This window comes from Oncorhynchus nerka, linkage group LG11, assembly GCF_034236695.1.
Source record: "Oncorhynchus nerka isolate Pitt River linkage group LG11, Oner_Uvic_2.0, whole genome shotgun sequence".
In the NCBI taxonomy this organism is placed as follows: Eukaryota; Metazoa; Chordata; class Actinopteri; order Salmoniformes; family Salmonidae; genus Oncorhynchus; species Oncorhynchus nerka.
Window position 1 is genome coordinate 50,877,031 of NC_088406.1, and position 25,229 is coordinate 50,902,259.

A 25,229-nucleotide genomic window follows, 5' to 3' on the forward strand; every position below is an offset into this window, starting at 1 on the left:
ACTTTGTTAAATACCCTTTTTTTGGCAATGACAGAGGTCAAACGTTTTCTGTAAGTCTTCACAAGGTTTTCACACACTGTTGCTGGTATTTTGGCCCATTCCTCCATGCAGATCTCCTCTAGAGCAGTGATGTTTTGGGGCTGTTGCTGGGCAACACGGACTTTCAACTTCCTCCAAAGATTTTCTATGGGGTTGAGATCTGGAGACTGGCTAGGCCACTCCAGGACCTTGAAATGCTTCTTACGAAGCCACTCCTTTGTTGCCCGGGTGGTGTGTTTGGGATCATTGTCATGCTGAAAGACCCAGCCACGTTATCTTCAATGCCCTTGCTGATGGAAAGAGGTTTTCACTCAAAATCTCACGATACATGGCCCCATTCATTCTTTCCTTTACACAAATCAGTTGTCCTGGTCCCTTTGCAGAAAAACAGCCCCAAAACATGATGTTTCCACCCCCATGCTTCACAGTAGGTATGGTGTTCTTTGGATGCAACTCAGCATTCTTTGTCCTCCAAACACGACGAGTTGAGTTTACCAAAAAGTTATATTTTGGCTTCATCTGACCATATGACATTCTCCCAATCTTCTTCTGGATCATCTAAATGCTCTCTAGCAAACTTCAGACCGGCCTGGACATGTACAGGCTTAAGCAGGGGGACACGTCTGGCACTGCAGGATTTGAGTCCCTGGCGGCGTAGTGTGTTACTGATGGTAGGCTTTGTTACTTTGGTCCCAGCTCTCTGCAGGTCATTCACTAGGTCCCCCCGTGTGGTTCTGGGATTTTTGCTCACCGTTCTTGTGATCATTTTGACCCCACGGGGTGAGATCTTGCGTGGAGCCCCAGATCGAGGGAGATTATCAGTGGTCTTGTATGTCTTCCATTTCCTAATAATTGCTCCCACAGTTGATTTCTTCAAACCAAGCTGCTTACCTATTGCAGATTCAGTCTTCCCAGCCTGGTGCAGGTCTACAATTTTGTTTCTGGTGTCCTTTGACAGCTCTTTGGTCTTGGCCATAGTGGAGTTTGGAGTGTGACTGTTTGAGGTTGTGGACAGGTGTCTTTTATTCTGATAACAAGTTCAAACAGGTGCCATTAATACAGGTAACGAGTGGAGGACAGAGGAGCCTCTTAAAGAAGATGTTACAGGTCTGTGAGAGCCAGAAATCTTGCTTGTTTGTTGGTGACCAAATACTTATTTTCCACAATAATTTGCAAATAAATTCATAAAAAAATCCTACAATGTGATTTTCTGGATTTTTTTTCTCATTTTGTCTGTCATAGTTGAAGTGTACCTATGATGAAAATTACAGGCCTCTCTCATCTTTTTAAGTGGGAGAACTTGCACAATTGGTGCCTGACTAAATACTTTTTTGCCCCACTGTATATGTGTGAGGTCCATCCGATGCATTGTGTATGAAATCTGAAATATTATGAAAGTGTTTTGGATAAGAGAGGGATGGGATTTTAGAAACATTTTTCTATAAGAGGACATTTTTCTATAACTGTGCACAGTAAGTAGTCACCTCCCCCTTGAGTGAGGTCAGAGAGCATGTCAGCCTGCCGGAACCGCCCCTTTCCTGCAAACTGTATAAATTAATGATTAAGAAATTAAGAAATTAACATACTAGAGAAACGTAGAGCTGCAGCTCACGTTTAAAGTGGATTCAAAACGTTTAATCTCAACACGAGGTAGGGACAATAAAGTCACCTCCTGGACAATCACTGGTACGGCTGATTAGCTGTCTGAAGTAAAGTATCTAGAAAGCAAATTGAAGTGGAACCATTCTACTACTCTTCTCAAACCCCCGTGGTACGCTACTCTCATCACCCCACTGGGAACCATCGACACGGCTGGCTAGCCTACCTTCAAAGAAGCATCTTTCAGAGCGAATTGAAGGAGAATAAACTTGTAGTTCTGTTCAGGACTACACGACAAGTCACAGGATACCGGACGACTGCAAAGGAGAACAGTAGAAGATGGGTGGGGGCCCCTTTTGGACAATCAGAGCCTTACAAGCATGGAGCAAAAAGGCCCAACCAACCCCCTTTCCAAAAAGGCCCGGTTAGGAGGGATACACGGCAAACCAAGGCATTTCCACGTAAATACATTCATTATTTCTTACTCCAAGCAGACAGTGGTTTGTGTGCAAATTATAAGTGAGAGTAACCTGTTTTAGAGAAATGTAATCATCGAATATTGTAAGAGCTTTCATTGTCTGCTTATATGCTCCCTTTATTTATCTTACGGTTCTGACTTGGTGTACAGGGAGAACACTGTAAGAATGGCCCATGTTCTGAATTCTGTCACTGTGCATTTCAAAAGTGCTAAACAAATTGTTATATTGACTACGTCCGTCCTAGCTCGCTCATTAATGTCTTAATCGAATGCCATACTTACGCCATAGTTTGTGGATCTCAATTGTCATTAGAAACCACATTTAAGCAAGTCAGCCATATCAGCTATGTTTCTTTTAAAGGCAGTAAATGAGGCTAAATCTTATCGCTGCCAGACAAGGCTCCGCTGATAGCCAGGTGTAGCAGTGGTAAGATGTTGAGGCTGCTGTTGGGACAGCTTTATGTAGGCCGTTTGTGGGCCCCGTTTGTCACCGTTATAGTGCAATTAATGTATTGTTTAGTGTTGTGTAGTGGCTTTGCTGGCATGCATCCCACTTGTTATTTTTTTCCCCCACCAAGATTTACATGCTAAGATTGGCACTGCTCTCAGACTCAGACTCGCAAAGATGCACCCCGAGTCCGAAAGATAGGGAAAATATTTTCCACTGTTTATTATAGTGGAAACGCACACACACACACACACACACACACACACACACACACACACACACACACACACACACACACTGCAGATAAGTAGTAAACCTTGTGCTGTCTTACCTGGAGTATGGCTGAGTGTTCCCTCACAGCAGGTCTGGTCATGTGAGTAACTTTGTCCCTGGAGACATGTAGGGTTCACACAGCAACGTTCTGGTATTGGGTTAAAGCAGGCACATTGACCAGAAGGCTTCTCCCCAGGCATACTGCATGTGGAGAAACAGACACACACACACACACACACACACAGACACACACACACAATTAGATGCATAATAAACATGTACATAAAGACACACATAAACAAACCATAAACATAATTATATGTACACAAATACACATGCTCAAGCTCAGTTACTCTTTTATTTATTTTTTAAATAATCCATAAGCGTGTTTTTAATTATTCCACCCCTCTCAGACAAAAGGTTGACAGTTAAAGGTTGAGGTTTTAATAATATCAATGTGCTTGTCGGCAGACCATGCCAATGTCTCGGGCCAAGACCAAGAGCCTAAACCCACAAGGAAAATAAAACTATTTGTAACACCTACAAAGAACCTTCAGAAAAGCTGTTTATATATATATATATTGCATCATTTAAAACAGGTGTCATTCCCATTGTGGCTTTGACCCAAAAGGACCACTTATGATTTTATAACCTGAATGTAAATGAAATGGTTGAATTGAACATTGAATAAAGAAAGTTAGACATGAGGTTCAGTGTATGGTTGAAGGGAAAAGGAAACCTTACCCGTTTGGAGAACTCTGAGCAATTGTTTTCTTCTGAAAAATAGAAAGAACAAAATACACACAAAGATGACAAACCATCATAATGTGAAGTTTCATTACAACCATACAAAACGAGTAGGTTGCCTTTTACTAACATTAAACATTGTCCTTTCAGATGAGATATTTCTTAACGTTCAGTTTTTCACTGATATTTGCTTCATGTACAAGTAAAGGCATTGTGGTAGGAAAAGGTTCACAAAAAAAAGAGGCGCATGGCATAGGCTGTCACAAATCCCTGGCCATAGAGAGGCTTTTATTCTCTATTTTGGTGAGGACAGGGTGTGACTGGGGTGGGCTTTCTAGTTTCTTTATTTCTATGTTTTCTATTTCTTTGTGTTTGGCAGGGTGTGGTTCTCAATCAGAGGCAGCTGTCTATCGTTGTCTCTGATTGAGAATCATACTTAGGCAGCTTTTTCCCCACCTGTGTTTTGTGGGTAGTTATTTTCTGTTTTGTGTTTCTGCACCTGACCGAACTGTTCGTTGTCGTTTTGCACTTTGTTATTTTGTTTCAGTGGTCAAGTGTTTTGAAAATAAATCATGTACACGTAGCACGCTGCGCTTTGGTCCTCTTCTTCAGACGAGCGTGACATAGGCTAGACATAACATCAAACAAAACAGCCTCCCAACCCTCCCCAGCTGAGGGACGGGGCTGGAGAAATGTAATCACTCTCTAATTCATAGAAAGAATCAATGGGTACATATTATTCATTTATATGTCCAAAAATGGATGTAGCAACTGCTGATTGCCCCTTTAAGGACTTTTAACACCCTTCCACATTACATAACCCCCCATATACTCAATATTACACATCCCCTTAATATCCAAAATACCTGAATATTGCACATCCCTATAACCTCCCTTTTATATTACACACTTGGTTACATTTCACTGTAGTTCACTATCGCATATTCACTAATGAGTGAGTCCAAATGTAGGGTGATGATGGCGCCGACAGACATGGCAGCTCTGCTTCTAGCTCCTAAGCAACTTTGCAGTATTTCATTTTTTTGTGTGTTATTTCTTACATTATTAACCCAGAAGGTTTTTTGTGTTATTACATACAGCCGGAAATAACTTTTGTATATCAGAGCAGTAACTCACCAACATTATGACCAGAAATATGACTTTCCCGAATTGGATCCTTTGTTCGTACACCCCAGGGCAATTAACTTATCCCAGAGGCTGCTCCAAGATGCCACCAGCGGAGAAGAGATATTCAGAGATATACTTCTAGTCCAGTGCGACCAGCCACCGCTTCCGAGTATTTTACTCACTACTGTTTAGTCCCTGGATAATAAAGTAGATGAGCTCAGGGCGAGGATCTCCTTCCAGAGAGACATCAGGGACTGTAACATACTCTGTTTCACGGAATCATGGCTCCTTCCAGATATACTGTCACCGTCCATACAGCCAGCTGGGTTCTCAGTACATCGCGCAGACAGGAATAAAGACCTATAAAGGCGGTTGTTTATGTTTCATGATTAGCTAATCATGGTGTGCTTGTGATAATGTACAGGAACTTAAGTCCTTTTGTTCTTCCAGCCTAGAATATCTCCCAATCAAATGTCCACCATATTACCTCCCAAGAGCATTCGCTTCGGTTATAGTCACAGCCATGTATATTCCCCTCGAGCCGATACCATAACGGCCCTCACTGAACTTTGTGCAAAGTGGAAACCACATATCCTGAGGCCACATTTATTATTGGCAATTCAACGGCTCAGACACGAGACGTATGTGGCAGGGTCTACAGACAATCACGGATTACAAAGAGAAAGCCAGGCACGTTGCGGACACCTACGTCTTGCTTCTGAACAAGCTAAACACCTTCATTGCCCACTTTAAGGATAACACAGTGCCACCAACGTGGTCCGCTTCCAAGGACTGTGGGCTCTCGTTCTTCGTGGCCGACGTGAGTGAGTAAGACAGCAAATAGATTAATTTCATTTCATTTGCGATTTTCATGAATAGTTAACGTTGTGTTATGCTAATGAGCTTGCGGATAGATTTACACAATCCTGGATACAGGTTTTTTTTCGTAGCTAAACGTGACGCAGAAAACAGAGCGATTTGTCCTAAACAAATAATCTTTCAGGAAAAACTGAACATTTGCTATCTAGAGTCTCCTCATTGAAAACATCCGAAGTTCTTCAAAGGTAAATGATTTTATTTGAATGCTTTTCTGGTTTTTGTGGAAAATGTTGCATGGTGAAAGAGAGGCATAATCCTATGCTAGGCTAGCAATACTGTTACACAAATGCTTGTTTAGCTATGGTTCAAAAGCATATTTTGAAAATCTGAGATGACAGTGTTGTTAACAAAAGGCTAAGCTTGAGAGCAAATAGATTCATTTCATTTCATTTGCGATTTTCATGAATAGTTAACGTTGCGTTATGGTAATGAGCTTGAGGCTGTAGTCACGATACCGGATCCAGGATGGCTCGACGCAAGAAGTTAAATAAGCATTTGACTGTAAAGTCTACAACTGTTGTATTTGACGCATGTGACAAATAACATTTGATTTGACTGTGTTGCCACACACTCAATCATCACGTTTGCAGACGACACAACAGTAGTAGGCCTGATTACCAACAATGACGAGAGAGCCCACAGGGAGGAGGTGAGGGCCCTGGGAGAGTGGTGCCAGGAAAATAACCTCTACCTCAACGTCAACTAAATTAAGGAGCTGATCGTGGACGTCATGGAGAGCACTCCCCTATTCACATCAACGGGACTGCTGTGGAGAAGGTGAAAAGCTTCAAGTTCCTTGCTGTACACATTATTGACAATCTGAAATGGTCCACCCACACAGACAGTGTGGTGAAGATGGCTCAACAGCACCTCTTCAACCTCAGGAGGCTGAAGGGGGGGTTACAGGTGCCCTAAAGGGACAAAACTAGAATATCAATACACAACATATTCCTCCCCTTTACCTTTGATGACTCATAAGGAAAAAGTAAATAATCACTGTTTTGCCTATTGTTTTCTTTTTAACATAAGTTATCTTAATGTAAATAAATGAACTTTTCAGAATAACCTTTTCTAAACAAGGGAAAGAGGGTAGACTGCCTCACGTCCCAGACTTAACCCTGGGGTGTATTCTGCCCCAATGTCGGAGGTTAGTCTGAACTATATAGTCAACCTGTCAGGGGGTCGTCTTTCTCTTGCAGGGTAATGACGACGTACAGATGAGTCTACAGTCACATTGTCTCTGAGTCTTGTGATGATTTTAAAACTTGCTTCATCGTTTGGACAAACCTTTCAGCGAGGCCGTTCGTTGCAGGGTGATACGGCGCTGACTTGATGTGCTGAATTGCATATGCCATGAATGATCGGAACTCTTCAGACACCAGTTGGGGGCCATTATCACGAACGAGTTGCGTTGGCAAGCCGAAGTGACTGAAGATTGACCGTAGCTCTTCGATGGTTCTCACTGCTAAGGTGCTCTTCATCACTATGACCTCATGCCATTTGCTGTGTGCGTCAACTACGACTAAGAATATTACGATCCTCCAGTGGGCCTGCATAGTCTATGTGGACTCGCTGCCAAGGCTCCTCTGGGAATTCCCATGGGTGTAGTGGCGCTAGGTGAAGCATGTTCCTCATCTTTTGACATGCAGAACATGACTTGACCTTGTCTTCGATAGCTTCATGCAATCTACTTCATTCGCACCATGCCACAGTGCCCTGAATGGAGTTCTTCAAGCACCTGCCTTCTCAGTGGCGGCGGTATGATAACTCGAAAACCCCATAGCAAGCATCCAAACTTAACTGTGAGCTCGTTTCTCCTCACTAGGTAAGGTTGTAGGCTGTCCGACATACAGTGCCTTGCGAAAGTATTCGGCCCCCTTGAACTTTGCGACCTTTTGCCACATTTCAGGCTTCAAGCATAAAGATATAAAACTGTATTTTTTTGTGAAGAATCAACAACAAGTGGGACACAATCATGAAGTGGACCGACATTTATTGGATATTTCAAACTTTTTTAACAAATCAAAAACTGAAAAATTGGGCGTGCAAAATTATTCAGCCCCTTTACTTTCAGTGCAGCAAACTCTCTCCAGAAGTTCAGTGAGGATCTCTGAATGATCCAATGTTGACCTAAATGACTAATGATGATAAATACAATCCACCTGTGTGTAATCAAGTCTCCGTATAAATGCACCTGCACTGTGATAGTCTCAGAGGTCCGTTAAAAGCGCAGAGAGCATCATGAAGAACAAGGAACACACCAGACAGGTCCGAGATACTGTTGTGAAGAAGTTTAAAGCCGGATTTGGATACAAAAAGATTTCCCAAGCTTTAAACATCCCAAGGAGCACGGTGCAAGCGATAATATTGAAGGAGTTTCAGACCACTGCAAATCTACCAAGACCTGGCCGTCCCTCTAAACTTTCAGCTCATACAAGGAGAAGACTGATCAGAGATGCAGCCAAGAGGCCTATGATCACTCTGGATGAACTGCAGAGATCTACAGCTGAGGTGGGAGACTCTGTCCATAGGACAACAATCAGTCGTATATTGCACAAATCTGGCCTTTATGGAAGAGTGGCAAGAAGAAAGCCATTTCTTAAAGATATCCATAAAAAGTGTCATTTAAAGTTTGCCACAAGCCACCTGGGAGACACACCAAACATGTGGAAGAAGGTGCTCTGGTCAGATGAAACCAAAATGGAACTTTTTGGCAACAATGTAAAACGTTATGTTTGGCGTAAAAGCAACACAGCTCATCACCCTGAACACACCATCCCCACTGTCAAACATGGTGGTGGCAGCATCATGGTTTGGGCCTGCTTTTCTTCAGCAGGGACAGGGAAGATGGTTAAAATTGATGGGAAGATGGCTGGAGCCAAATACAGGACCATTCTGGAAGAAAACCTGATGGAGTCTGCAAAAGACCTGAGACTGGGACGGAGATTTGTCTTCCAACAAGACAATGATCCAAAACATAAAGCAAAATCTACAATGGAATGGTTCAAAAATAAACATATCCAGGTGTTAGAATGGCCAAGTCAAAGTCCAGACCTGAATCCAATCGAGAATCTGTGGAAAGAACTGAAAACTGCTGTTCACAAATGCTCTCCATCCAACCTCACTGAGCTCGAGCTGTTTTTCAAGGAGGAATGGGAAAAAAATTCAGTCTCTCGATGTGCAAAACTGATAGAGACATACCCCAAGCGACTTAATCGCTGTAATCGCAGCAAAAGGTGGCGCTACAAAGTATTAACTTAAGGGGGCTGAATAATTTTGCACGCCCAATTTTTCAGTTTTTGATTTGTTAAAAAAGTTTGAAATATCCAATAAATGTCGTTCCACTTCATGATTGTGTCCCACTTGTTGTTGATTCTTCACAAAAAAATACAGTTTTATGTCTTTATGTTTGAAGCCTGAAATGTGGCAAAAGGTCGCAAAGTTCAAGGGGGCCGAATACTTTCGCAAGGCACTGTATGTCCTTCTCCACGAGTGACAATATCCACGACCTCAGACATCACTGGATCAGTGTGGGTGAACTTTTTCACTTGGACAGATGTAACTTGGGCATTCGTCACTTCCTTGAAGTAGAAGATTTCAGCCTGGGAGTGCTCAGTGTGTGCAACAGGTAAGGGGAGCCTTGAGAGGCCTTCTGCACTGCAGTGCTGCTCACACCTTCTGAACTTGATATCGTAGTGGTGAGCAGATAACAATGATGCCCATCACCGGTGTGGGGACCAAAGATGGAGGTGAGGGGTCTTTGTTCCATCAGCAGTGTGAATCGTCGGCCAAACAGAAACTGATGAAATTAGAAATTAATGTGGGCATTGTTTAATGCGTTTCACATGAAGAACATTCCAAGCATTTTAACTTAGGTAAGCAAGGGGGGTTACAGGTACCCTAAAGGGACAAAACTAGAATATCAATGCACAACAGATCACCAAGGCCATCCCCTACCCGAGCCACGGCCTGTTCAACCCGCTATCATCCAGAAGGGGAGCTCAGTACAGTTGCATCAAAGCTGGGACTGAGAGACTGAAAAACAGCTTCGATCTCAAGGCCCTCAGACTGTTAAATAGCCATCACTTGCCAGCTACCACCCAGTTACTCAACCCTGCACCTTAGAGGCTGCTTCCCTATGTACATAGACATGGAATCACTCGTCACTTTAAATGGAACACTAGTCACTTTAATAATGTTTATGTGCTGCTTTACTCATTTCATAGGTGTATACTGTATTCTAGTGTATTTTATTCAATGCCACTCAGACATTGCTTAATTCCATTCTTTTACTTTTAGCTTTGTGTATATTGTTGTGATACCACCTCACTGTTGGAGCTAGGAACACAAGCATTTTACTACACCCGCAATAACATCTGCTAAATATGTGTACGTGACCAATATATATTGATTTTGATTTGATGCCCCTAATGTTCTTATATGTTCAGAAGGTTCAGTGCGTATGGCACAAATATGTTTTGTACCTGAACAGTTTGCGCTGGGCGAGTATGTCGCGCTGCCTGGATGGCACAGCAGCTTGCATTGAGAGGCTGAGGGTTTAATGGTTCAGTGATGTGGTGGCAGCAGCAGTGGCTTCGTGGATCAAACTGGTGGTCTCCACAGCACAAGTGGTGACGGGACATTTTGGTCAGGACCTTCCTTCCTTTATCGACATGTCCACAGCAGAGCTGGTGGTCTTCATTGTAAAGCTCTGTGGAACAGGTAATAAGGATTGATCAAGTGCTTTCAAGTGTTCAGGTCAAGTGTTATAAGGTTGACATTGTGAAAGTGAACATAAGAGCCATGAGGTGCAGGTGGAAAATTAGGATGTCACAAAGACTTAGCATGAGAGAATTGGGAAACATCTCACAAACAGCTTTCGGAGGAGACAGACCTCTATGGTAAAAACAGTAAAACAACAGCACCTGTTTTTATGGTTTTGGGAAGAATGAAAAAAAAAACACAACTACGTAATTGATGATGACAGCAAAGACGTCAATAGATGTGATTAGATCTGATCTCGCTTACCTTTTCTACAACACTTGGAATGGGGTTGGGTCCTGGTTAGAATCTGTAAGTCACAGCATAGCTGGTTGAGTGGATCATAGGCCCTAGAGCCACAGCAATCTGACACCAGCTGGCTCACATGCGGAGTCAGCTGACCTGCAAGAAATGGTTGAATCACAGATAAACACATATCAAGCATATCAAAACAAAACTTGGAAGGTGCTGAGTAAATAATGTTTTCACAGTTATCAGGTTAGAATGAATAGATGCAGTGGGATCCTGCTAGGAGACATGACTCTGTCTATCTCACCATCACAACATGAAGCCTGGATGACGTTGAAGGACCTCTTTCCACAGCAGGACTGCCCAGCCCCCTCATGCCGTTCTCCTTCACAGCAGGTGAACTCTAGAATGTCAATGTTCACCCTGGCGCATACTTGATCTCTGGGAGACCTGCAAGGCAGAGGCTCATCTTCAAGTCTATAAGGCATTATGTGCAGCACATACATTCTTTAAAAAACGGTGTTATCTGGAACCTCTCTGGGATATGTGGGACGGTAGCGTCCCACTTGGCCAAAAGTCAGAGAAAATGCAGAGTGCCAAATTCAAATAAATTACCATACCACCATTTCTACCTGGAACCATTTTTGTTTTCCAGGTAGAAACTTTGAATTCCATGTAGAACTCGTTCCACAGAGGGTTCTACATTGAACCCAAAGGTGTTATACCAGGAACCAAAAAGAGTTCCACCTGGAACCAAAAAGGGTTCTTCAAATGGACATACTATGGGGGCAGCCAAAGAACCCCTTTGGAACTGTTTTTTTCTAAGAGTAACTAGACATAGACATAGAGTGGAAATGCAATCCTCACATATACAGGTCATGATGACACATCTTAATTAAAGAAAGGTAGTAGGATGAAGTTGACCCTAAACCAAAGCACTGTCTCAACGCGGTATATTGTACAGGAACGGCTGCTCACGGAGAAAGTCGGGAAGGCTGTAATTTTTTGATTATAGGCCATGTCAATATTTTATCACATCTTGATACCTCTTCTTCACAAAATAAATCCGAGCTGCATGCAATTGAACAAGTCACAGGAAGCTTGAGCTGCATTCATTCATAGGTAAGAACAAAATATTGTATGTGGGCCTATATCCTACAGAAATTGGTTCACTCTATGTACTAAAATAAATGAGTTCATATCGGCAGAATTTTGTATAAAATATTTGGATGGTTAAAGGCTGACGTGGTCATTTCAATTTTAAAAAACACTATGTAACATGGCTATAGAATTGGAAACACTGTGATTTTAGTGTGTGCAGAACGGCTGGCTGTGAAACTCTTTAAACCAGCCTATATAGACTTACTATATCTAGACCTAGGCAATATCTAGTTTTTTACCATGTTGACAGAATAAATAAAACAGGGATATGTGGATTACTTGAAAAATCTTGAATTGAAATTGACATACAGTACCAGTCAAAAGTTTGGACACCTACTCATTCCAGGGTTTTTCTTTATTTTTACTATTTTCTACATTGTATAATAATAGTGAAGATATCTAAACTATTAAATAACACATGGAATCATGTAGTAACCAAAAATGTGTTAAACAAATATATTTTATATTTGAGATTCTTCAGAGTAGCCACCCTTTGCCTTGATGACAGCTTTGCACACTCTTGGCATTCTCTCAACCAGCTTCATGAGCTAGTAACCTAGAATTTACAGGTGTGCCTTGTTAAAAGTTAATTTGTGGAATTTCTTTCCTTCTTAATGCTTTTGAGCCAATCAGTTGTGTTGAGACAAGGTAGGGGTGGTATAGAGAAGATAGCCCTATTTGGTAGAAGACCAAGTCCATATTATGGCAAGAACAGCTCAAATAAGCAAAGAGAAATGACATTCCATCAGTCAATCCGGAAAATGTTAAGAACTTTGAAAGTTTCTTAAAGTGCAGTTGCAAAAACCATCAAGCCCTATGATGAAACTTGCTCTCATGAGGACCATCACAGGAAAGGAAGAGCCAGAGTTACCTCTGCTGCAGAGGATAAGTTCATTAGAGTTACCAGCCTTAGAAATTGCATCCCAAATAAATGCTTCACAGAGTTCAAGTAACAGCCACATCTCAACATCAACTGTTCAGAGACTGCGTGAATCAGGCCTTCGTGGTCGAATTGCTGCAAAGAAACCACTACTAAAGTACACTAATAAGAAGATGAAACTTGTTTGGGCCAAGAAACATGAGCAATGGACATTAGACCGGGGGAAATCTGTCCTTTGGTCTGATGAGTCCAAATTCAAGATTTTTGGTTCCAACCGCCGTGTCTTTGTGAGACGCAGAGTAGGTTAACGGATGATCTCCACATGTGTGGTTCCCACCATGAAGCATGGAGGAGGAGGTGCCATGGTGTGGGGGTGCTTCGCTGGTGACACTGTCAGTGATTTATTTAGAATTCAAGGCACACTTAACCAGCATGGCTACCACAGCATTCTGCAGCGATACGCCATCCCATCTGGATTGCGCTTAGTGGGACTTGTTTTTCAACAGGACAATGACCCAACACAGCTCCAGGCTGTGTAAGGGCTTTTGAACCAAGAAGGAGAGTGATGGAGTGCTGCATCAGATGACCTGGCTTCCACAATCATCCGACTCCACCCAATTCAGATGGTTTGGGATGAGTTGGACCGCAGAGTGAAGGAAAAGCAGCCAACAAGTACTCAGCATATGTGGGAACTCCTTCAAGAAAAGCATTCCAGGTGAAGCTGCTTGAGATAATGCCAAAAGTGTGCAAAGCTGTCGTGAAGGCAAAGGGTGGCTACTAACTATAAAATATATTTTGATTTGTTTCACACTTTTTTGATTACTACATCATTCCATGTGTTTTTTCATAGTTTTGATGTCTTCACTATAATTTTACAATGTAGAAAACAGTGAAAAATAACAGTGCCTCCAGGGTGGCGCAGTGGTTATGGGCGCTGTACTGCAGCGCCAGCTGTGCCATCAGAGACTCTGGGTTCGCGCCCAGGCTCAGGTCCATGGGGCGGCGCACAATTGGCCTAGTGTTGTCCGGGTTAGGGAGGGCTTGGTCCTTGTCTCATCGTGCACCGGCGGGCTGGGTGCAGTGCGCGCTAACCAAGGTTGCCAGGTGCACGGTGTTTCCTCTGACATATTGGTGCGGGCTGGCTTCTGGGTTGTGTTAAGAAGCAGTGCGGCTTGGGTGGGTTGTGTATCGGAGGACGCATGACTTTCAACCTTTGTCTCTCCCGAGCACGTACGGGAGTTGTAGCGATGAGACAAGATAGTAGCTACTAAAACAATTGGATACCATGAAATTGTGGAGAAAAAAGGGGTAGAATTAAAAATTAAAAAATAAAACAGTGAAGTTGTGTCCAAACTGTATAAACTTCTTATGGCTGGGGGCAGTATTGAGTAGCTTGGATGAATAAGGTGCCCAGAGTAAACGGCCTGCTCCTCAGTCCCAGTTGCTAATATATGCATATTATTAGTACATTTGGATATAAAAAACTCTGAAGTTTCAGCCCTATCGAATACACAGTGGGATATGGGTGAAGTTGCACTTCCTAGGACTTCCACTAGATGTCAACCGTCTTTAGAAACTTGAATGAGGCTTCTACTGTGATATGGGGCCTGATGAGAGCTCTTTGAGTCAGTGGTCTGGCAGAGAGCCAGGTCCTGGTCATACGCATTTCACATGAGAGGGACCTGCATTCCATGGCTTTTCTACAGACAATGGAATTCTCCGGTTGGAATGTTATTGAAGATTTATGATAAAAACATCCAAAAGATTGATTCTATACTTAGGGTGAAATGTTTCTATGACCTGTAATATAACTTTTTGAACTTTTCGTCCGACGTTTGGCTGGACCTGCACGAGCGTTTGGATTTGTGTACTAAACACCCTAACAAATGTATCTATTTGGACATAAATAATGGACATTATCGAACAAATCAAACATTTATTGTGGAACTAGGATTCCTTTGAGTGCATTCTGATGAAGATCATCAAAGTTAAGGGAATATTTATAATGTTATTTCTGATTTCTGTTGACTCCAACATGGCGGATACATTTTTTTTTTCTGAGCGCCGTTCTCAGATTATTGCATGGTTTGCTTTTTCTGTGAATCTTTTTTTAAATCTGACACAGCGGTTCCATTAAGGAGAGGTGTATCTAATTCCATGTGTAACACTTGTATTTTCATCAACATTTATGATGAATATTTCTGTAAAATTGCAAAATCACTGGAATCACTTGGAACTACTAAACGTAATGCGCCAATGTAAACTCAGATTTTTTTAATATAAATATGAACTTTATCAAACAAAACATACATGTATTGTGTAACATGAAGTCCTATGAGTGTCATCTGATGAAGATCATCAAAGGTTAGTGATTAATTTTATCTCTATTTGTGCTTTTTGTGAATCCTATCTTTGGCTGGAAAAATGGCTGTGTTTATTCTGTGGCTTGGTGGTGACCTAACATAATCGTTTCTGGTGCTTTCGCTGTAAAGCCTATTTGAAATCGGGCACTGTGGTGGGATTAACAACAAGATTAGCTTTAAAATGGTATGAGATACATGTATGTTTGAGGAATTCTAATTATGAGATTTCTGTTGTTTTGAATTTGGCACCCTGCACTTTCACTGGCTGTTGTCATATCGATCCCGTTAACGAGATTTCAGCCCTAAGAAGTTTTAATAAAAATGTGTGCAAGTACTTTCAATGGTTTGTTCATTTCATTTTTCCAACTAATTTAAATACTTTTTTAAGTGATTATAATTTACTCAATTGTAATAATATTTCGCTCTCCTTAATAATTGTGAACTCTTGCAACAACTTGCTATGTGACTCCGATTCTGAGAAATTCCAAATGTTTTACTCTGTGATTATTTTACACAGTGCTGTATGCATGTTTGAAGAAAAAAAAGTAAATTTCTATATTAGTATTAAGCTTGTTGTGCCCTGAGGTGTAATGGATCATGATGAACGGATGTCAAAACAGTCAGGCAAATTGACATTCAATGATGAGACCACGCATTCACACCATCACTACCCTTACAGATGTCGGCAAATACAGCACACTGAAATACTTGTAGTTCCTCTCTAGTTACTGCTGGTGAATTGAGCACCGTGCTCAACAAAATGGTTTAAAATGGAAAATGATCAAATACATTAAAAAAATGTTAAACATTCATGTTTGTGTAACACTAATATTTTGGGTTAGTGTTTATCTGTAAGAATTATCTGTAAGAAATAGTACAAATGTTGAATTATAACGTGTGTTAAAATGTATGTACTAAAAATTTTGGTTTTAAAAATGTATCTCACCCTTTAACGAAAGGGGAAACTGTCTTTCCTCTCACACCCTGGTCTGTCGCAGAGAAATGCAATGTCTTTAAAAAAACAATGTATTATTTTATAGTCTTTCCTACAATGGTATGTTATAAACATTACTGGTTATTAAAGTTTGTAATGATGTACAACTGTAGGCCTCCAATGTTTTTACATAAAACACTCGTGATGCATGTTTAAATACTAGGAAGATTTGGTAATTAATTCTAACATGTCTTAAAAAAGTTTGTACTAAATATTTTGGAATTAAATAAAAGGAATTTAAAACAGTATCTCACCCTTTAACGATAGGAAAATGTATTTTACATCATCACCCCGGTCTGTCGCGAAGAAAAAAGACACGGAAAATCAGGGTGTGAGTGTGAGTGTGATGGGCCAGTAGGAGTGTGTGTGTGGGTGTATGTGTGTGTGTGTGTGTGTGTGTGTGTGTGTGTGTGTGTGTGTGTGCGCATCTGCACTCACGGCACTTTCTCTCTGTAGGGGATCGTTAAAAAACCAAGGTTTGCACTATCGTGCATAAAGCATGTCCAAATATCTGCCGACCCCTGCGGGGTTAAACATTGATATTTATAATCAGAGCCCGGTGCCCCCCACCCCGGTTGTAGACTAAATGTCTCGACATCCCCTCCTGTTGTTTGAATTCACTGCCTTTGTTCTCTAAACCAAATATACAGGGTGTTGCATACATGATATCTGCCAAAAAATAAATAAACTCATTCCGTACGTTCTCTAGTTAGGGACACGAAAGCGGAGCGAGTCTAGTGGAGCATACTTTAACACTATGTTAGCACAGCTTTAGCTTCAAGCCCACAGACCAATAGCCCCAGAATATTTAGCAGCTAGGACAGATAAAAAAAAGAGAGTCTGTGAATCCCTCCTAATGGATTTTTCTGAAGGCTACTGGACATAAGTGATTGGGAAGCGACTGTTAGACGGGGATTCTCCGAAGCAAACTGCGCCCTGTCCTTTACTTAGCCCTTCGCGATCACACAATTTTCGGCGTAAGTCCAAATAACCACATATCCAAGAATATTTAGATATTAAAAAAACGAAAAGTGTGCACTCTGAACGACTTCGAAAGACCAGATGAAACAGATGCTATTCTACGTTTTTGTACTAACGACCTTACACCCTAACTCCAAACACCAGGCAGCAGTCCCAGGACAGATAAAATGATAATCGGGGAATCCTTCCTTCCTCATGGAACTTTTTTGAAGGGGAGTTGAATATTCAAGGTGATGTGTGTGTATAGATATATAATATTTAAGAATGATAGGTATTAATTCTAGGCATTTACATGTATGTTTTTAAAAATGAAGACTATTTATACAAAGAAACAATGTTTTTTATTCACACTGTTTGTAAACAATAGCTTCTGCCCTCTTAGGGTCAACATGACGCGCTTATTCATTAGAATGTATGATTAGAAACCAAGGCCAACTATATTCAATCTGTGATTAGAAACGATAATTAGAAGCTATGACAAAACTATGATAATAAACTATAAACAACTATGAAGGTGTGTGCGTGAATGATGACCTATTATTTAAGTGTGGAATATATTCTCTCTCTCTCTCTCTCTCAGGCCATGAAAAAGACAAAAGATAGGACATTGACTCCTGAGTGTTGAATTTATGCACTTACTCTACAGCAACCCTGGTTGTTTTATGACTCTGAGGGTCATCTACAAACGTTGGAACATCTACAACTATTGAAGATGCAAAAAGGGGTTTTTCAGAAATACATTTGGTTTGCAGATATGTATTATTATAAAAAATAATCTAACATTATTATCATAATCTTTAATATTATTATGTTACATGTGAGACATAACCAGAAATGTCAACGTAGACAATTTACAATAATCTGTTTACCAGGCTGTGATGAAAACACTTTAAAAGGAGCTCTAATTCAAACATGCAAGGATATATATATTTGATACAATTACCCCCTTTAAAACTGTTGCTGCAATATCACTTCTCAATGTGTACATTTCAAGCTTTCAACAACAATAAACCAACCATCTCAATAATGTTTCTCAGACTAACACACTGTTGAGGTTCCTATTTAGTAAAGAAACAACCACTAAGACGTAACACAGAAAGTTGTAATATAAGCTGTATACATGTCATTCTATACGGAAAACAGGTACATTTTGAAAGATTATGATGTTGATGTGATTTTTTATTAATCTCTCAATTTAGGATAATACTGTTTATTTTATACTTTACTTCAATTGTATTATTTATCATGTCTCATACACGGCTAATACAATACCAAGCCATGCAAATAGCTATGGAATTAACCCAGAACAGGTGTGTGTCTTTTTTTGGATCAATAATTGATCAAGAATTCCCAATAGGCTTGTGTCACGCCCTGACCATAGTTTGCTTTGTATGTTTATAGCTTTTGTTTGGTCAGGGTGTGATCTGAGTGGGCATTCTATGTTGTATGTCTAGTTTTTCTGTTTCTGTGTTTGGCCTGATATGGTTCTCAATCAGAGGCAGGTGTTAGTCATTGTCTCTGATTGGGAACCATATTTAGGTAGCCTGTTTTGTCATTGTGGGTGATTGTCTATGTTAGTTGCTTGTGTCAGCACATTTGGTATATAGCGTCACAGTCGTTGTTCATTTATTGTTTTGTTCAGTTTACTTCGTGTTTTCGTCATCCATTAAAACGTTGCATTCACACCACGCTGCGCTTTGGTCCGCTTCTTACGACGATCGTGACAGCTTGATCTGATCCTCAACCCTATTACGACAGCATATAATGCACAGTCATATGCAAAACCATAAAACAATGAAAACCTTAACACGACTACACACATTGCCATTATTTTTTATTTTAGTTACCATCCACCAATGGTTGAATTTGGTACTTTTTCTTTGTACATGCACCAAGCGGCTGACAACCGTATTCTTAATGAGAAATATAGTCTAATAAACAAATGTCCGCATAATGAAAGACACACTGTATCCAACAATGTATTTCGATCTGTATAAAACGTTGATATTGTCAGTAAGGTCACTGAGACTAACAATAGACAATCGTTATTGTGGGAGATTTAGGGTTAAAATATATGGGAAGGATCAGGAATGTTAGAGATTTGGTCACAGTGGCGATTTTGAAAGAGGGAGGTTAGAACCACAAAGTAATAGGTTGGTAAGAGATCCTAAAGGTAATTTCATATTTCGGTTTAGGGGGTTATTAACTTTATGGAAAACAATAATCACACTATGTGGATTATAAACATGTACATACATAGAGAGCCAACACAACAATATCTAACAGGGATGAGTGGGGATTCATAGTACAACAGGAGTCTTCTGTAACCTGCAATACGTGTTAAATATGTTTTACATACATCCATGACTGTATGGTTTCACAAACTCCCTTTAAAGGGTTTGTAAGAAAGTTGTAACAGGCCTCATTCAACAGTCTAGAGATTAACCTAGAGACACCAAAACATCAACGTTTAGAGCAGCTTGTAGATTATTACCCATGTAAGGGGGGGGCAAAGAGCTAATTTACCCAACTCTGTACAAACCCGACACTGGGTATGATAACTCTGACGCGTACGTCTAATGGTTATTGTAGATGTTTACAACCAATGAGATGTATAAAGGCAAAGAGAGCAACAAATTGACCTAAGTGACCTCAAAGACCGACAGCCTACTTTATAATATAGAATGCAGGGATGTGTACTGAACATGTACCCATTATAAAACAAAATGGTCTACAGTCAAATGCACCTATAGTTTTTAATGAAGTGGTGGCTGCATTCATTTAGATTATTTCAACATAGTCTAGAACCAGTAAGAACATAGATTGAATGATCTGCTTTTTGCTATTGAGCAAGAGGCCTGACCCATTTCTATGTAAGAAGCCACACTTTTTATATTCAGCTTCTTTAATTAACTAACTCATAAATATGTTTTTTTAAGTCAGCTTAACGTATATACTAGTACAACATACTAGGTATATACACTTCAATCATTAGAATAATTTTCGTACACTCGAGAAAACAACAAATACATAGTTTTTACAATTCTTTTATAATCCCCAGTTCAACCAGGTCCCTAGACATCAATCAGCATGACAACTTCAAAGGAATAGATGCAATATAGATATAAAATAACACACCCTCTAACACGTGACAACAGGAACAGGATGTCCTGGCCGGAGGCCCATATTTGGACATGTACGCGTCATCTGGACACAGGGCCATAAATCAAAATGTTGACCTGTGCCGTCTACTTTATTCTCTCTAAAGCGCTGTGCAGATTCATTCATTTTCATTTTAGGATATTTTCTGCACAGCAGTTTATCGGCCCGAACATACGGAATATCTATCCATAGATTGGAGAAGTATTATTAGTGATTGCCACCAATATGGAAAGTCTTTATCAGTTGGCTGAGGTTTTGCTATATGAATATTAGAAACAGAAATGTGATGACCTGCACAGGTAGGAACGTGTCCAGACTGTGTGCTGATTGAACAGTTTAGCTGTGTTCTGGAAGCTTAATTCTATTCAATCATCTGAAAACAATAAGGAGCCCATCGAAACCTGATGGGCCATCAGTGGGACAATATTCTGATGGTGTGCTAAACGGCTGCTGGATGTTTTCTTTTGTTTCTGTGTGTCGAATTGGACACCTAGTTTTTCTCTCCATTATTCAGGACATTTAGAATGGCAACAAATGAGTCACCAAGTGGTCTTAAAATAAAATGATCTGTCAATCAGTTTATGAAATGTCATGACAAATAAATATTAAATTATAGTCCAAGATCTATTGTTGTTAGATGCAATGTGTCTCTCCTTACTGATGTCAGTGAATGCTCCCGAGTGACGCAGCGGTCTAAGGCACTGCATCTCAGTGCTAGAGGCATCACTACAGACCCTGGTCCGATCCCGGGCTGTATCACAACCGGCTGTGATCGGGAGTCCCATTGGCGGCATATATATATGTAATTCTGAGTGATTATTTAGGTATTTATTAAATAAATAATGAAGCCAATTTGTGTATTGCTGATTCAACTTGTTAGCCAGGGTTTGTGCAGATGACCAAGTACTTTACAACAATCAGAATGAGACTGAATAAGATGACGATTAATAATTGACTGCTATTGATATTAAAGATCTTCAGATCTTTAAGAGAGTGGATTCAGGAGATAACAGCTCTATATAAATGAATGCTTCCATGGTGCCCCAGGTTATTAATGATTTATTTGTTGCATGATTTAATTCAATCATATTAGGTAATCGATTTGATAAAATAGCATGTCATATATTTGAACCGTTTGCGTGTAGGGGGCAGTATTTTTGTTTTTGGCTAAAAAACATACCCATTTGAAACTGCCTATTTCTCAGCCCCAGAAACTAGAATATGCATATAATTGTCAGATTAGGATAGAAAACACTCTAAAGTTTCCAAAACTGTCAAAATGTTGTATGTGAGTATAGCAGAACTGATATTCCTGGCGAAAACCTGAGGAAAATCCAATCAGGAAGTGCCTCATATTTTGAAACCTCTCTGTTCCTATGCATGCCTATCCTCCATTTAAAAGCATATCAACCAGATTCCCTTTTCTATGGCTTCCCTAAGGTGTCAACAGTCTTTAGACATAGTTTCAGGCTTTTGCTTAGAAAAATGAGCGAGAGAGATCACATTGCGTAAGTGGATAGGTGGGGGCTCTCAGAGTGAGTTTTGCGTAACAGAGTAAAGCAGCCATTGTTTCTCCCAGTCCTATTGAAAAACCTACACACCCGTTTGATATATTATCGAATATATATTTTAAAAACAACCTGAGGATTGATTATAAAAAATGTTTGACATGTTTCTGTGGACATTATGGATATTATTTGGAATTTCGTCTACGTTGTCGTGACCGCTCTTTCCTGTGGATTTCTGAACATAATGCGACAAACAAACTGAGGTATTTTGGATATAAAAATAATCTTTATGGAACAAAAGGAACATTTGTTGTGTAACTGGGAGTCTCGTGAGTGAAAACATCCGAAGATGATCAAAGGTAAACAATTAATTAGATTGCTTTTCTGATTTTCGTGACCAAGCTACCTGATGCTAAGTGTACTTAATGTTTTGTCATGCGATCAATAAACTTACACAAGCACTTGGATTGCTTTCGCTGTAAAGCATCATTTCAAAATCTGAGATGACAGGTGGGTTAACAAAAGACTAAACTGTGTTTTGCAATATTGCACTTGTGATTTCATGAGGAATATTTTTTATTAATATTATTTGACTGTCACACTATGCTATTCAGCGTTGCTGATGACAATTATCCCGCTACCGGAATGGGGTGCGTCAACAAGTTAATCATAGTCAGAGACACAACATTGGGCTACTCCGAGGTGGAGTACCTGGGCTATCAAATCGGGCAGGGAAATGTGAAGCCCCAAGAAAAATATCCAGCTGCAATTAGGTAATGGCCGGTCCCCCGAACCAAGAGGGGTTAGCAGGCTACTACAATCAATTTGTACCTAACTTTGCCGTAATAGCTTTTCCCCTCACAGACATAACGAAGGCACGCCTACCCCAGACGGTGCGATTGTCAGGACACAGACTCGGCATTCCAGGCCCTGAAGGACGTGTCATGTTTGCACCCGGTACTCGTCACCCCGGACTTCTCAAAAAATCTTGTCTTCTCAAAATCTTTTCGAAAAACCTTGTCCCAAGAGCAGGAAGGCGAGGAGCACCCCATCATGTATGTCAGCAGGAAGCTCCTCCCTAGGGAGAAGAAATACTCGATTGTCAAGGAGTGCCTCGCCGTGAAGTGGGCACTGGACACCCTCAAGTATTACCTCCTCGGGAGGAAGTTCACCCTGATCACTGACCATGTCCCCCTTGTGTGGATGGCAAGAGGAAAGAACACAAATGACCCGCTGGTTCCTGTCCTTACAGCGATGCTCTGTCATCCACAGGCAATGTGGATGCCTTCTCCAGGAGGGATGCAAACCTAGCCCTGAGCACGCCTCCCTCCCGGGCGGTGGGTAGGACGGGGACGGGGTGGGGGGGTACGGTCTACCCCAAGGGTATCCCGGGAGGTCTACCCCAAGGCTCCCTCTGCTGGGAGTACATGGGCTGGGCAATTAGGGGAGAGTGCTAACCAGCTGTGCACGCCACAAAGGGAGCACCGTGGCACACTGCGAGGGAAGACCGAGAAACAGACACAGAGCAGAATCTGAGAAGAAGGACCGAGCCAAACCTAAGTTATTTTGTTATTGTGTTTATTTTGTTTCCTAGTAAAGTCGTGTTTTCTGACTAGAACCTCCCTGTCTCCGTGTTAATCTCTGCACACTCAACCCCACGGTTTACCACAAGACTCATAAACAACAGGCTATAGCAACAGGCTATAGCTGGCTTCGTAGTTTTTCTGCCAAGTTGAGTACATCGGAGTACGCAGCGTAGTAGGCCAGCAAAAATACAAATAACCCCACTTAACACTGATCTAAGGTCAGTTTTAGGCAACTTCTACACAGAGCACAGATGAGGGAAATATATACTCACTATACTTACCTGACATAGAAATCCCTACTATGGGCAGAGACTGGAAGTCCAAAACGATTGATTTGCCCTGTGAGATGGAACAATAGGAACATCCACACATTAAGACAATATCCTGGCTACGTGTTCTGTGAGAAGCTCTAACGCTAACTGAAAAATGTCCTATGTAAATGTCCTATGCAAAATATTGTCAATGACAGTGGCTTAGAATTTTTTTCAAATAAAGAATTGAATCATTACTTGTTTCAATTCAGAAATTAAACCCACAATTCCTTTAACCATGTATTACAAAAGAGATGACAGTACATTTGATCTTGGCGTCAAGCTCCTTCAGGAGAGCTCATCGTCCGAGCAATGAGTCAATTATTACACTTATTGATCAACTTCGGGCAGTGAGCGAGATATACATACCAATCTGACAGGAAAAGAAAGCAGAACCAAAACAGATGGAGGCCGGGCTGGTGGGAACCAAGCAACGCATAGCGGGGTGGCAGATATGTTACAGCAGCAACATTAAGCAGCAAGAAAAAGCCTATCGCATAGCTTAGCGCAACAGCAATGCAGGAGAAGAGAATGTGTGAGCAGAAAGGGTCAACTTAAATAGACCACAGAAATAAGGTTGGAGGGATTTGATTGCGACTGGTGTAAACCGACCTTCCTGCTTGAACTGGCTTCGCTTCGTAGTTAGTGGTAAAACATCACAGAGCTCTGTAAAACCACACAGCCACTATGCTCGAGAAGGCCGTTCTGTTTACCGTAATGATGATTCACAGGATTTCGCAAATGTATCATCTAGATTGCGGAGATACCCATATACAGGCAGAACTCTGCTTGTGATTTTAAACCAAAATCTATGCATTCCTGGTTGAGATTTGTTTTCAGCAGGCATATCAAGGAAGTACGGTACATGATGCGCAAACTCTCAAGTCCAAGCCACAGAGAAATAATTCACAATCAATTTTGCTACTGCTTACTGTAAAAGAAGAGGAGCCTACATTTTACGACATACCGTACACACATCAACCTGAGAGGAAGAGTAGTAGCCCACACAGCCCTACAACTCTCAACAGTTGGCTCCATTTCGTTCATGCAAACAGATGAATAACATGATAGAGCTTTCCACTTACCAGGTGCGCTGTAGCAGGGTAGAGCCAGAATAACTGCACAAATGAAACAAACAAATGTTAAGAAAAGTCCAGAGGATTGTACAGACAAATTCTAGCGAATGTGCAGAGTTTGATAGGGATGCTCACATACCAAACATCAGTAGTGGAGTGGTCATGGTCACTCTTTCAATAAAGCACCCCCTAACTTGTCACGCCTGTTGCTCACCCTCCCTGGTACTCAAGGGTGTCAGGCTGCCCATCATTACGCATCATTGTTTTAACCCTTGTGTTATCTTAAGGGTGAAAAATGACCAACCACTATGTTTAACAACAGAGAAACCCCCTTAAATGATATTTTCTCAACTTAAAATTTGATGACTTTTCCCTGAGTGACCCCAACATTAGATAAAGTGAAACATGGCCTTTGTTCATATTTCCATGAAAGCTGTACAAAAGGGTACAAAGATTGTCATTTTTGACCGGGAAGTTATAAAACCATTTGCACACCACAAAAACCACAAAACCACACACACACACACACACACATAATGAGAAATGTAGATTATGTGTGCTACTGATTGAACAGACAAAACTAAAACTTTATTTTGCATGGGCAGC

At 40.9% G+C, this 25,229-nt stretch overlaps 1 protein-coding gene and 1 long non-coding RNA gene across 2 annotated transcripts in view; one reads left to right on the forward strand and one right to left on the reverse strand.

The window, feature by feature from the left end:
- Positions 1-24,057, reverse strand: part of LOC115137087 (uncharacterized) — a 33,584-nt gene extending 9,527 nt beyond the window's left edge. Inside the window, exons 1-7 of the mRNA XM_029673129.2 lie at positions 23,917-24,057; positions 23,518-23,575; positions 10,909-11,051; positions 10,620-10,754; positions 10,076-10,302; positions 3,582-3,613; positions 2,896-3,038 (exon numbers count right to left, since the gene is read on the reverse strand). Of these exons, the coding sequence (XP_029528989.1) occupies positions 2,896-3,038; positions 3,582-3,613; positions 10,076-10,302; positions 10,620-10,754; positions 10,909-11,051; positions 23,518-23,575; positions 23,917-23,986 (808 nt within the window). The 5' untranslated portion in view covers positions 23,987-24,057. The remainder of the gene's footprint in view (positions 1-2,895; positions 3,039-3,581; positions 3,614-10,075; positions 10,303-10,619; positions 10,755-10,908; positions 11,052-23,517; positions 23,576-23,916) is intronic.
- LOC135573921 (uncharacterized) lies at positions 16,716-18,668 on the forward strand. Its single transcript, XR_010465004.1, has 2 exons — positions 16,716-17,210; positions 17,561-18,668. It is a non-coding gene; the product is annotated as an uncharacterized LOC135573921 (long non-coding RNA).
- Positions 24,058-25,229: the final 1,172 nt, after the last annotated feature.